The following is a 13,954-nucleotide window of genomic DNA, read 5'->3' as shown; positions in this document are numbered from 1 at the left end:
CACAGCTGTAGATAGCTGCAGCGAGTAAGAGAGGTAGAGGGACTCCAGTTTAACACAGGCAGTACATTTGGATCAATGGTTAGGAAGGAATGAATAAAAAAAGACAGAGAGAAATGTTCCCAGACAGAATTAAATAAGTAACAGTTTTCTTTTGATTAATACATTAATCTACTTTTGACTGAACACCACCTCAGTTTACCTAATTACACATGTCCAACGTGTTATGTAAAATGACTTGGTTCACTTGGTGCTCTGTGTGCTGTGTAACATGATCATCCTGACCTCAAGTGCATGCCTCATTGTTTGCCTCATTGAGATGTAGCTGTGGTTTCTCTGGTTCAGGGATTGTTGGCACCGTGAAGCGATCAGTCTGGTCACTGAATAACGCCACACTGCTCAAGTTTCCAATGAGTTTGTTTGGACATTTGGCACTAACAGGGCCTTTCCTCTGTAACTAAACCTCTTTCCATATCTGACATTTTCCAACTCTTCTTTTACTCTCTCCACTTTCTCCTCATAATTTTCACTTTGCATTTAAGTCTGTTGTTTGATTAGCTGGCCTCCGCAGCACCAGAGCATCCACCCTTTGAGTGGTGAGCCTGTCAACCTTTTATTCAAAAGTTAACTTGGCACAGGCTGCTCATTTCTTTCATGCACACTGTTTCCCATTGAGATAAAGTGGCTGAACTGCATTCCATCACTTGCACTGTATGGGCTGTTTCTGACTTTCTATCTCACATATATGGCCCGAAACTTCAAGTCAGCTGCACAAACCGATGCAGGTTCAAGTTACATGAGGGTAGTGCAGACGTTTGAGAGCCGTAAACCTAGCCGTGACTTTTATTTTGTCGGCTTCTCTTAGCACAGGTTACATTACTAGCAATTGGGTGTATCTTAGTGAACGAAAGCTGCAGGGCTTCCACTGAAACTGCTCAAGTGTGTTTACTTCAGTGTCATCACACACATACCAACCATTTCCACCTGTGATCAAACAATGCACTGTGCATTGACTTTACATATTTGCAGAGTTCCTATGAAGTCCGCTTTATATTTGTCTTCATGCCTGAACGGACTCTTCATCATCATCTGCAGTGTTCCTTGTTTACAAGCTGCAGCAACTAACCATGAATATGTTTTTTTCTTCCTTCCTACGTGTGTCGCTGCTGGTGTGCAGCTCTGGTGTTGCCCAAAGCGGAGCAGCTCCTACGGAACAGTGTCCAGCCCTACATCAGCTCCATCCTGGAGGCCCTGATGGAGCCCACCAGCCGAGGTTTCTCCGAGGTCAGGGAAGTTTTCTTCAGGGAGCTGGTGGAGATCAGCAAGAACTCACTCAATGGAGGGGGCAAAGAAAAACTGGGAGAGGTGAGTCATCTGATAAAGTTATGGCCAGTTATGTGTTAGTTGAAGCTGAAAATGCTGTAAATGTAAAGAGTTAGTTATTTCTTTTAGATTTCTAAACATAGCCATTTGATTCAGTGTTAAAGGACCAGTATGTGGGATTTAGTGGCATCTATTGGTGAAGTTGCAGATTGCAACCAACTAACTGCTCAGCCTTCTAAGTGTGTAGGAGAAAGTACAGTGGCCACACAACTCACTATAAAGGGCCTATCTAGAGCCAGTGTTTGGATTGTCTGTCCTGAGCCACTGTAGAAACATGGCAGTTCAACATGTCTGACTGTGAAGGAGAGGACCCGCGCCACTGTTAGATAAAAATAGCTTATTCTAATGTTATGAAAACACACCAATAGATCCTCCTAAATGTTACACACTATACCTTTGTATAAAATGTGACTAAGACAGCTTTAGCAGCCACACTGTAACTTCCGTCATCAACTGTAACAGGAAATTTTTCTTCCACTGCTTTTTTCACACAAAACCACTTTACATGATCACAGAATCAAAGAACAGACAGAAACCTAACTAAGCTTTATACCTGACAGATTTTTTTTAGAAAATATAGTTATGGTGTTAACTTATGAATGCAATGGGTATTGCCTGACCTTTGGTTATAATACAATTATTACAATGCATGAAAAGACACTGTGTTTGTTTGTGGAAGCCATGGCCATGTTAGTGCTAGTCTTTCATTAGAAGTCAGGGCGTGTCCTCAGCTGCCCTCGGTGACTGATCCTGAAAGATCAAGTCAACCTTTTTCTCTGTTTTGGATATGCATATGATGCATTTGTACCCCACTGTACCCCATTGCTCACCGTAACCCTCCTCTATCTGTCTTACGGTCAGCACATGGAGAGGCTGTCCATGCTCGCCTTCCACCCAGTGAAGATGCAGAGCTCCTATGAGAAGGTGGAGCAGCTCAATCTGGAGGGGCTGCAGCAGAGGTTCGACGTTTCCAGCCCCTCGGTGTTCGTCAGCAGGGCTCAGATCCTGATGAGGGAGGTAAGGTGCTACAGCAGTTCTCTATGATATAATACAAAGAATCAGTATGCACCAAAGCAGTACCAGGAAGCCTGGAAACACGCCCCAGTTCCTAGTAAGACAGCACACACCAGCAACCTGTTCTGCCTGTGGTGAAGTCTCTACCTACACCTGCTGGACAAAAAGAGTATGACACTTTGTAAAGATGAACAATGTGAGCTGACTAACTTATTATTAACAATGAACATGAACTAATAATATAATATTACTATTCTGACAGCAAATGGACAATGCAGTGTACACATTTGAGCAGCTGCTGCAGCAGTCTTTAGAGGCCCAGGGAGAGGAGGACATGTGCAAGAACATCCAGCGATGCCAGGACAGGGTTCTCAAGGTAAAAAAAAGTTTTTTCAGTGTTCTAGCTACAGAATAAAGAATGATACTAGAAAACTGACTTTGAGTATCATATATAATATATATATATATATATTTCAGTGACCTTCAGTGGAATCTAGACATGCAGATGATTTTATTTTGAGATATTGCCTCCAGCCTAACACAGTGAAGGTTAATACAATTAAGAAACCCAAGTTCAGACAGTGTCTGGATATACAGTATATTTTACTCCTAAAGGGAAGCGGAGGTTTCAGGAGATCAGAATGATGTTGTGACTTGCTAAAGTGAAGATGATTTTTCCATTGAGTAGAGAAGCTATTACAAGTCACTGAGCTCTATATGTGTTTCTTTCCCTGTCAGAAATATGATTATGACAGCAGCACAGTGCGCAAGAAGTTCTTCAGAGAGGCTCTGCTGCAGATCATCATTCCATACATGCTGCAGCAGCTCTCGCCAACATGCTCACCTGTGAGTAGCACCTAACATAGCCTCACATTACATTTCCCAATACTCATTTTATACCCTCTTTAAATTGCATGCATTACAGTATACCTTACTATGCCTTTAAGGTCAAAAATCTAAAGGCTTAGGTAAAAATTCCAATAGCAAAAAGCAGCTTGCTATATAGCTTACAGGACCCACTGAGCTCATCTCACACCAGAAGCACTGAGAATGCAACCTATGCACATACATATAGAAGTAATAGTTACCATTAGTGTTGTTATCTACTGCATCGGGCGGCTTTTTTCATTGTCAGTCTGTAGATTAGTTCCTCAATTTATCTATTAGTTGATGGGTCTAGAAAATTGTGAAAAATGGTGATCAGTGTTTTCCAAAGCCTAAGGTGACTCAAATGTTTTGTTTTGTCCACAACCCAAAGATATTCTTTTTTTCTAAACAAATGGCTCAAACTGATGAATTGATTATCAAAAGCAATTAATTTAATAATAGACAACTGATCAATTAATCGTTGCAGCTCTACTGCTGTATCTAAATCAGTGGCTCCTGCTAGCATGCAACCCCGGCCAGCTGATGAGTGTGACTTTTATTCAACCCTCCCTGAAAACACATGCAAGCATCAGCAAGGATGCATGCTTACTGAAGAGATCAGAAACATTATATATCAATAAGTTATCGAGAGATAGCATTGCACGCTGGAAGCTTTGTGAAGTTCATCTCTGTCCCCTCATCCCCAGGAGCTGCCTCGCTTCAAAGAGCTAATCTTTGAGGACTTCTCCCGTTTCCTGCTGGTGGAAAACTTGTTCGAGGAGGTGGTGCTTCAGTCTGTCTCCAAGGACATAATGATGGGTGAGGGCCAAAAAAACACAAGCTCAAGATGTTAAAGTTGCCATGGCAATACTAGTGGTTCATTATCTAACATTTGATTTTCTTGTTTTCTTCCTTCATCCAGCTGTGAAGGAAGCAGCTGTCCAGAGGAGACACAATCTGTACAGGGACAGCATCATTCTGACCAACAGCGACCCCAACCTGCACCTGCTCGGAGAAAACCCTTCAGTGGACTGGGCTACTAAATTTGGGGGCGATGAGCTGGAGGGCTCTGTCAATGTTGGCGGTATTGAAGGAGGGGGTTCTGGGAAAAGACGGAGGCAGGTGGTGTCCATGATCCAGCTGGACGGGGTGCCTCTGCCGTACGAGTCCTGCCTGGAGGTCCCAGGTGTGGAGCTTATCCCAGAGGAAGATGCCGAGATGTCTGAGGGCTTAGAGGAGGACATGGGCCTGCCTGAGGATCCCAAGTCTCCTGACAGCGTGAATGAAATCCGAGACCTGATCAATCCCGTGGTGGAGATGGTGCTGCCCGTGTCAGAGGAGAGTCAGAGCGACGCGACCAACGGGACGGAGCCGACCACAGGAATCGTCACTATGGAGGACGGGGTGCATGAGGTTGTGACACATGTCACCACCGTGGTGGACGATGTCCCCAGTAAATCTCCACGAGAGAAGTCGTCCCCGCAGACAATTCTCCAGCAGCTGATAGGAAGCAAGAAGCAGGAAGCTGAGAAGGTGGAGCACCAGCAGGAAGCAGCCATCAAGAACGCCATAGAGGAAATAGAGATAGCGGTGCAGGAAGATGACAGTGAACGGATTGCTGAGGTCTCTGCAACCAATTCAGATTACGAGTCTTCACCAAAGCCGCCACTGGCTACAGACTCCAGCTACAGTGGCTTCCAGTCCCCGACCAATGAGGGGCTGGATGAAGGTGAGCCTCAGCCAATCACAAACAGTCTAAACGGAGAGGATAAAATCATCGACCCAGTAGAAGTGGAAGTGCTTTTAGCGTAGGAAAGACAATCATCTGAACAGTACTCTGAAACTGGAGAAAACAGCAGAGTTTACATGTGTATCACATGTTATTGGAGAGAAGTTGAATAAGGATTGTATTTAAAGTTTTAATTCAAAGCATTTGCTTTTTATTGTTACTGACATTGCACACCAAAACCAACACTCTCATCCTCCCCTAGACTTTTTGTTAGACATGTCTTTGGTTATTGGTTTCTCTCTATGCATCTTAGTGAATCTCGATGCAAGTTTTCTTCATATTTTGTGTATGACACTGAGTTCAGTATATCTGATTTATATAAGGCTCCTTTACTGAATGCTATGCCAACAGACTGAGGGTCCATCACAAGGATCAGGGTTTTTAAAGTGATAAGCCACTTTTTTTAAACATACAGAATAAGGGAGGAACACAAAACAACTACACCTAAGTTATTCATGTTTTCAAATGAGGCTAAACTTTTATTTACATCAGTAATGTAGGAAATAAGGCCTTTATTTTCTCTATATATCTCACATATATACAGTCAGATTATATATACACATTGTGCCTTTAACTGTACTGCAATGATGACAACCTCCACCTGGGCAGCAGGGGGTGCTACAATCAACCTTTAGATGCTGTATGAGTACTTTAACTATTCTTTTGAAATACTGCTATCTATTTTTGTACGTCTTTTTTTTTTTAAACTATGAAGTTTGTTTACTTTAAAAAGTGTTTCCTGTATTCACAAAAGGCCTTTATGTTTCAACACTAGATATTTCATGATTTTATGAATTATTTACATTTACATGTAATTTGATAAGTACGATGTTTTGCTCTTTTTGGCAACTGTGCAACAAAACAACCTAAATTAATTTGGGTTCATTCATCTTTGTCACTGTGGGTGTAGGATTTTGATGAACTTGTAATCAGAAGAAGCTCTCTTCGTGATTATGAGGGAGATTTTTTGTAGTGACATTTTTTCTATTTAAAACCAATCTTTTTTTTTTATTTAATGCAGAATTTACAATCTAGTTTAAATTTTTTGTTAAATTTATATAATTTGGAGGAAGTAGCTTTTACAAGTGTTATATCCCCTTATCTGTGTGTGTTTTGTAAATGCAGGTTTGATAAACTGTAAATATTATATTTTATAATAATATTGGGGTGTTTATAGTTTTTCCTAGAAAAATACCTGGAAAAACTATTTAATTTGGTACCAAGTAAAGGGAAATTACAGTACGGTTTTACATACACGTTGAATTGTATGATTACCTGAAATAAGGAAAAACTCCCTCTTCCAGGACAGACTGTGGGGTTCTGGGGGTACAGAGTACAAAGAGGAAGCAGAAGTGGAATTAAAGAGAATATTTGTAAATTAACTACACACATAATTTTACATCTGCATTTTTATTAGAATAAGTATCAAATTACACATACTCTCCAAGAACCTTCTTATGAATGTGCAGAAACTTTGGAACCTGTAAAATCAACATTAGTACATTTTTCGTCGTTAGCATCACACACACACTCTATGGGTGAATTACTTTCACTTTTGTACCACCTGTAGTCAACAGACCAAGCTGCAATCTAATGTTAAACACTGAGAAGTTGTTGCAATCTCACAAGTCAGCATACTGTTGTGAAGTCATCCATTGTCATTGTATCAAGCACATTTTGAGCTTTCTTTATTTAGATTCATACCTTTTACTGCCAATGGAGGACCATTGACTGTATTCATCTGTTTATTTATTACACAACCTGTTTGCTGTGAGCAGCTCCTCTTGTCCTTTCAGTGCTTTTGTCTTCTTGACATATATAAAAATACAGATGAATAAAACCATTTCATCAACTTATTCTTTATATTTTATTCTTCCTTGGAGATTTTTTTATTATGACACAACCCACCACTAAGAAAATCAATAAACAACCCTAATGTGATCAGACATTTGAATGTTTTGATTATCAGAATCCATTTGAGAAATATAATAGAATATTTAAATAGAAAACACATCACAAATATCAGTTGCAAGGCACTCAAACTGGGGTTTTCGCCTGTAAGTTTGGCTCTGTGTCAATCATTGACAAACAATGACATTTCACTGTCCCCTGACTTCTGTGTGACAATGACTCTGACCAGTCAGTGAACCAAAACTACCCATGAGAGAAGTTTACAAGCTAAAATCACATGATTCAGTTCCTGAATCTGAGTAACGTCTTATGATCACTGTAAATCACAGTTCCAAGTGTGAGTCAGGTTTTAGGTTTCACTTCAACACAGCGAAAAAGAAAAACTGAATGTGTACTTAATACTTTATGTTGTTGGTTCCTATCACAAAATGGTGCTTTTAAGCACTCAAAAACAAAAATCTTTAGGATGAGTTTCATTTTAATCAACTGTAGTGTCATTAACACGTGCATTGTTTAGTAATGAACAGTAAATTGTGTAGTGGCTTTCCATCCGTAAAGGTTGACCAGAATTTTGTTTTACAGAAGCAACAATAATATGCCACAAGTTATGGATTACTTCCCATCTGAGTATTGTTGTACATCTCTCAGTACTCTCTCCCCTGGAAACTGAAATCCACATGCATTACTCACTTAGATAGTTGCTGTTTGACACAATAACATAACGTCCCTTTAACACAAAAGAACTACCTCCTTAATGATCAAGTTACACACATCGTCCCTAAGGTTAAAGACAAGTGTTATCACTTTATATGTCCACTTGAGCGGTTTACAAGTCACCAATTGATTCCCGAGGACAGAAATGGAGGAGACAGAAACTGGTGACAGATGATTTTGTGCATGAAGTTTTCCACATCCAGATGAGATTTAGGAGACAGTTAGTGTTGTGCAGCTCATTCTTTAGCATACAAAGAATTCCCCTTGTGTCCCTGCTCAGTGTTAAAATCTTCAAATACTAACTGTACCCAGAGAAACGGAACAATGTGCGTAAATTAGTCAATCGAGTAGTTTCCCCATTTAGTGTCCAGAGAGCACGCACACCCTTTTAACTCAAGAACCATCAGATCTGACCCAGGAGAGGGAAAGAAATGAAATAACCAAGGACCGAGCCCACGATGACCCCGAGGAAGATCCAGGTGTTGTAGGACATGACGCACAGCATCAGCATGTATCCCAGAGACACCTGCAGCATGTGGAGGAGTGTCTGGATACCATGCAGCAACAAGCTGAAGAGGAAAGAGAGGAATTCACAAGTTACTCTGAGTACAATACATCCACCTGAGAGAATCATTAGCTTGGGTTCACTCATTATGACAGAATAGGTAAAACTTTTAACCCCTTTAACAGAAAGGGAGGTTAATGATCAGTGTGAATGGGGGTGCTCAGATGCACATAAAATCACCAAGAAAACTACACACACTGCAACAAGAGGAAGCCGTGGAATGATAAAAAGCTCAGAAAATGACTACAGTGGTGAAGCTTAACCTAAATGATCAACACTTACACCCCAAACTGGTTAAGCAGGGTCAAGAAAGCAGTAGAATGTAACTGCTTTTACTGTTTACCCATTTCCACCAGTAAGAAGAAATTAAAAAGAAGTGAATCATGACTTTAAAATGCTCACGGTTTGTCAAAATTAGGAGATAAAATTAGGACCTTCTACGACTGTTTTTCCCTTTTACTGGTGAAAACGGGATTCCATCATTTTCTGACCTCTAGGACTGCACTAATCATTTGATGAAGATCTGCTTTCAAAAAGCCTTTTTTATCTTGATTTATTGTATCTTATATTGCATTATTTACATTTTGCAGTACAATCTATGAGTATAGAGAAATGCATTGTTGATTACATATTACACATAGTTGCATTTCCATATTTGTATGACCCTGACCTGTTTCTGGTGTTTAGATCAGGTGGGTGTGACGCCATGGGGGTCAGCGAGGACTCGGAGGGGCTGCTCTCCAGTACAGAGCTGCTGTCTGTGCGGTAGGGCAGTGGGGCAGAATACGGAGACTGAGGCTGGGCCAGGTTACAGCTCCTCCCCAGCCACACTCTCCACACTTTCAGCAACTCGTAGAAGACCGTCAGCAGCAAGACCACAAACACTGACAGCACCATCCCTGCAGACACAAAGGCAACACACACACACACACACACACACACACACACACACACACACACACACACACACACACACACACACACACACACACACACACACACACACACACACACACACACAGGTGTAGTCTGCTTGGAATCACATCAGATACAATGCCATAGCCAAATTCTTTTTATATCTAATCATTCTTAGAAGTCTCCCTGCTGTGTAATCATCATGGCTGACCATTTGCATGCTGGGTATGCTCCAAACACATATTTTTATTAAGATACACTACAAATTTGTACTTTTTGGAGTTTGATGAGATGTTCTTTAACCGTCTGCTGAGCAATCAGGAAACAGGAATGTCTGTTGACACAAAACTACAGTGTGTTTTAAGTGGAGATGTCATTTGACACTGTGCAACTTACCTGCAGGACCGTGCACGTCCCAGAAGTCAAACAGCAGTGTCACGCTGCTTGATATTCCAAAAGTCATCTAAAATTAAGAAAAAAAGGATATTAAAACCTCTAAGCGGCTGTGTGCTGGTTAACTGCTGATCTTAAGTTTAAAAGTGTCGTCTCAACTGTCAGAAACATGGTTAATGCGGGATCAGGTGTTACAACAATGCTGACCTGCTTCACACCAAGATCAGTGAGAGATACTGCACTGCTCTTAGATGAGTCTTCTCCCTCATTTTCTGCTGCAATGACTCAATGTTTTTACTTAATGATATAAGCAAGCGGTCCTCTTTTTACTACTTTTTCTTTAAAAGTGCTCATAAAACAGTAAATCTACTTTTCCATTTGGAACTGCTTGTCCTGGGAAGTACTCCTTCTGTTTCTTGTAGTAAATTCACACTATGTGCATGCAGAATTATAATGGTACCATCCTCAATACCTCCTCTGTTCTACATCTAATTTTTGGATTCAATTTATGCCATTCCAAACAAATACCTACTCAGCTGACTTTGCCTCACAATTACAGGACCTATTGTCCCACAAAAGCACTCTCTGTTCTGCCCTGCTGCTGTAGATGTGTGACTGACAGAGGAATGTACTGTTTGCGTGTGTATGTAACTCCCTGCCAGGCTCTCCCCCCCCTCTCTTCCCTGCTAATGCACCACCTGTCCTGGCATGAGCGTCTCTCACCAGCTGCACAATGCTCAAGGTCTACATGCTCCAGGTGGTTTGATCAATAGACCTTTTTCACAGCAGCCATTTTGACATGAAACAGCAGGGTGAACACAGGTGTTAGGGCAAACAGGGTCAGAGTGCTGCTATTGGCTCACTGGAAAGGCTTGATTAGTGTCATCGCTAACACCCGTGACACCGATGATTTCGCGTCAAAATGGCTGCTGTGAAAAAGGTCTATTAGTCGACTGAACATGTAAGTATGCACTTCTCTAAATGTTCTTACATTTTATAATAGGGCTGCACAATATGATAGAAACACAGCATATTGCGATTATTTTGACAGATAAAAATGATTAGTTTTGCATAACAAATTTTATTTTCAATGCAAAAAGTATTAAAATCATGATGATGTGACATTTTTGGTGTCTGTACCAAATGTTCTCTTAAATCTGGAGAACAAGCTTTGTGGGAATCTCTGCAGCACTACACTAATTCACTGTAATGCTTTTTTGTCACATTTAAAAAAAAAACCAACAATAAAACAATTATTGATATTTCAATTAATTGTGCATTTTTAGACTAATAAAACATTTTTAAGTTGTAGTCCATGATGTCTATGTTGGCCATTCCAGTCATGTGAAGCACAAACACAAACCTGAGCCTAGAGAGGCATCCTAGTTGTTCATATCATGTAACTAGGATATAACTTTTTCAATCTAGTCAAGGAACATTGTTCCGTATACCGCCTCACGTTTAGCTTTTCAATCAGGTTGAGGAGCAGTGAGATGATCAGAAAGATTGTCAACAAGCCAGTTCAGCCAGATCATCTAAGATTATTTAAGTGGAGGTAAAACCAAAAGGTGTATGCACACTTCCCTAACTGAACCAGGAAGTTGGTCTGTAAACTGCGATGTATGTTTACAATAATCAGTTTGGGTTATAATTTTATCGTTTGTTATCGTCCTTTGTTTTCTCCTCCAGACACACCTGGCTACCTGTGACTGTCTGACTGCTCATGTTTTTTGCCCTGTCAGACTTCTTTTCAGTGATGTCACTCTGTTCCCAAATCACAGCAATTATCTTTGTGAGTGAAAGGATATTCTTAGAAATGATGATCAATAGGGATGTCCGATAATATCGGCCCTTCGATATTATCGGTCGATATTCACAAAAAAATGTAATATCGGGAATTATCGGTATCAGGTTTTTATAACCGATACCGATAATAACTTCTGCAGGCTTCAGCATTTCTGAGCCTGCATGAACGCAGCATGGGACGTTTACCGGTGCGCGCTAGATGACGTATAACAACAACAACTACAAGCTGGTTGGTTGCTAACCGTGGCTAACAAGTAGGGATGCTCGATATTGGCTTTTCTGCCGATATCCGATATTCCGATATTGTCCAACTCTCAATTTCTGATACCGATATCACCTGATACCGATATATCCAGGCTTTTTACACCAAAACTGTTGTTAGGTAACAACATAACATATCTCCTATTGTGGAATTAACACATTATGCCTAATTTTATTGTGATGCCCCACTGGATGCATTATATAAATGCACCTTGGCTTTCCAAATGTAAACACTGTCTGTGCACAATAAGAGAACAACTTCACAAACATCGGTTATAAAAACCCGATACCGATAATTCCCGATATTACATTTTTTTTAGTGAATATTGGTCGATAATATAATATTAATATTATCGATATATAATATAAGCTAGCGCTTATCTAGCGGTTAGCGTTCACGCTCTTTTCAGTATTAATACAATGAAAGTTGAAGTTGTTCTCTTATTTTAATTCCACAATAGGAGATATGTTATGTTGTTACCTAACAACAACAACAACAACAACAACAACAGTTTTGGAGTAAAAAGCCTGCATATATCGGTATCAAGTGATATCAGTATCGGAAATTGAGAGTTGGACAATATCGGAATATCGGATATCGGCAGAAAAGCCAATATCGAGCATCCCTAATGATCAACCCACAAAAATAAGATCCGATGTTATCTTTTATAGGACAAAAATGGGACAGCAGGAGAACAGGAGAAGCCGGTTCTGCAGAAGAGTGAGAGTTATTAGCTCATTGTGATTTTCAGTTTATTGGTTGTCTAAACTCCAGTTCTTTTTATGTCAAACTTGTGGAAACCTCCCTTACAGAAACAGACTCTACAAATAGTGCAAACATGCTGTAATAGTGACACGAAGGGCACAAGGATTTGAGGTAGCTTGAAACCATCACAGAGAAAGTCAAATATAGATTGTTGAGTCAACAATCTAACGCGAGGCCCGGCAGGGTGATCATTGTAAGCTTATCTTTCAAACCGTGTTTGTCAGGTGAATGTTGAGACTATAAACCACTAGAGCGGTGTTTCTACTACAAACATGCTATAGTGCACATTATACTTTCTGGTATATTCATGCAGAGCGTTTTCCAAACGAATACCATGACTCTTGAGATTTTTTCCCAAATTGTTGGCTGCCATTCGTGTCAGTAGCACAATATGTGAAACAACTTGCAAACATTCAGCGGTCTTTTTTCTTTTTCATTTTAATCATTTAATCATTTCAACCATACAATATTCTAGCTATAACTGTTTTCTGTGTAAAATATTAGCCCCAGTTTGAACCTCTCATGTGCATTAACATTACATAGATGGCACAATCTGATTATACACATCATGCAATCACAGTGAAAATGACTCTTGTACGAAAACACATAATACAATTAGAAAAAAAAAGGTCCACTTTGGAAAATGCTAGGTAACACTGTAAAGCACATGTGATCTGAATGGGTAAAATGTGAGATCATCAAACATTGACTGTCAGTGTAATTGTATCTTGATCATATGATTATACCATGTTATCGTTTTACAAAATGCTGTTGTCCAAATGAACCAGTGGCACCTGAATCCAAGCAGCAAACTGCAGCTAAAAACTAACTCAATTATTAACTTTATGTTTTATGTGTTAAGTGATTTCAGCCATATTGCCCATCTCTAGTTACATGGACCCTTTAACAGCAGCCGACAGGTTTCACAGCTCTTTTTCGAGCTATAGTATTATGTTCCTCTGGGTTTATTGTGGTCTGCTCCCCTAAAGTCCATACCACATGTCCCCCCAACCCACACACACACACACACACACACACACACACACACACACACACACACACACACACACACACACACACACACACACACACACACACAGATAATATTTCAAATGCAAACTCATGACAAACTCCAAACACACAACTTACAGACATCATGGTGAACTTGGTGCCGCCACAGTTTCAGGAGTTATTGAGTCCAGCTCTCCATTCCCTCTCCCGCAGGCTACAGTCGTTGTTCGAGAGCAGTGAAGTACGAGCCCAGTTCTCAAACACACCACAGGAGCAGCCACCGACCACCGTCCACCGACCCGGCTGCAGCCGCTGGGACTACCGCGTGACTTCACAACATAAACAGAGGGGCTGACGGTTAGTGGAGTTTCTCAGCAACTGGAAACAAAGAACCACTGCGACTCAAATAATGAAACAGTGACTCCAATTCAAGTCGTCCGGAATAGTATTGCCAGCATCGAGCAGGTTTGGGTACAAATGACAAATACTTGCATTATCACCAAATACAAATAGTTAGCTAGCTTAACGTTTGCCGAGGGATGCGACGCATGCGCAGGACCAC

General features: G+C 40.6%; 2 protein-coding genes across 2 annotated transcripts in view; one reads left to right on the top strand and one right to left on the bottom strand.

Annotated features, from left to right (window-relative positions):
* The window catches only part of niban2a (niban apoptosis regulator 2a), a 26,754-nt gene extending 19,848 nt beyond the window's left edge, over window positions 1-6,906 (top strand). Inside the window, exons 9-14 of the mRNA XM_051411666.1 lie at window positions 1,175-1,362; window positions 2,242-2,397; window positions 2,657-2,770; window positions 3,133-3,240; window positions 3,969-4,080; window positions 4,184-6,906. Coding sequence (XP_051267626.1) covers window positions 1,175-1,362; window positions 2,242-2,397; window positions 2,657-2,770; window positions 3,133-3,240; window positions 3,969-4,080; window positions 4,184-5,073 — 1,568 coding nt within the window. The 3' untranslated portion in view covers window positions 5,074-6,906. The remainder of the gene's footprint in view (window positions 1-1,174; window positions 1,363-2,241; window positions 2,398-2,656; window positions 2,771-3,132; window positions 3,241-3,968; window positions 4,081-4,183) is intronic.
* slc31a2 (solute carrier family 31 member 2) lies at window positions 6,445-13,954 on the bottom strand. Its single transcript, XM_051411669.1, has 4 exons — window positions 13,531-13,954; window positions 9,552-9,618; window positions 8,911-9,139; window positions 6,445-8,244 (listed from the first exon to the last, which is right to left on the bottom strand). The coding sequence occupies exons 1-4, from the start codon at window positions 13,537-13,539 to the stop codon at window positions 8,079-8,081; spliced, it is 471 nt and encodes a 156-aa protein (XP_051267629.1). The 5' UTR covers window positions 13,540-13,954; the 3' UTR covers window positions 6,445-8,078.

The sequence above is a fragment of the Dicentrarchus labrax genome, unplaced genomic scaffold (genome assembly GCF_905237075.1).
Source record: "Dicentrarchus labrax unplaced genomic scaffold, dlabrax2021, whole genome shotgun sequence".
NCBI classification, from domain to species: domain Eukaryota; kingdom Metazoa; phylum Chordata; class Actinopteri; family Moronidae; genus Dicentrarchus; species Dicentrarchus labrax.
Note: the sequence above shows the minus strand (reverse complement) of the source record. Positions and strands in the feature narration are given on the sequence as shown.

Excerpts from the sequence above, each read along its gene's own strand:
- slc31a2 (XM_051411669.1), bottom strand. Across the intron at positions 9,140-9,551 it reads GGACGTGCACGGTCCTGCAG|GGATGGTGCTGTCAGTGTTT; the intron begins GTAAGTTGCACA and ends TTGTGTCTGCAG. Across the intron at positions 8,245-8,910 it reads GATCTAAACACCAGAAACAG|CTTGTTGCTGCATGGTATCC; the intron begins GTCAGGGTCATA and ends TTTCCTCTTCAG.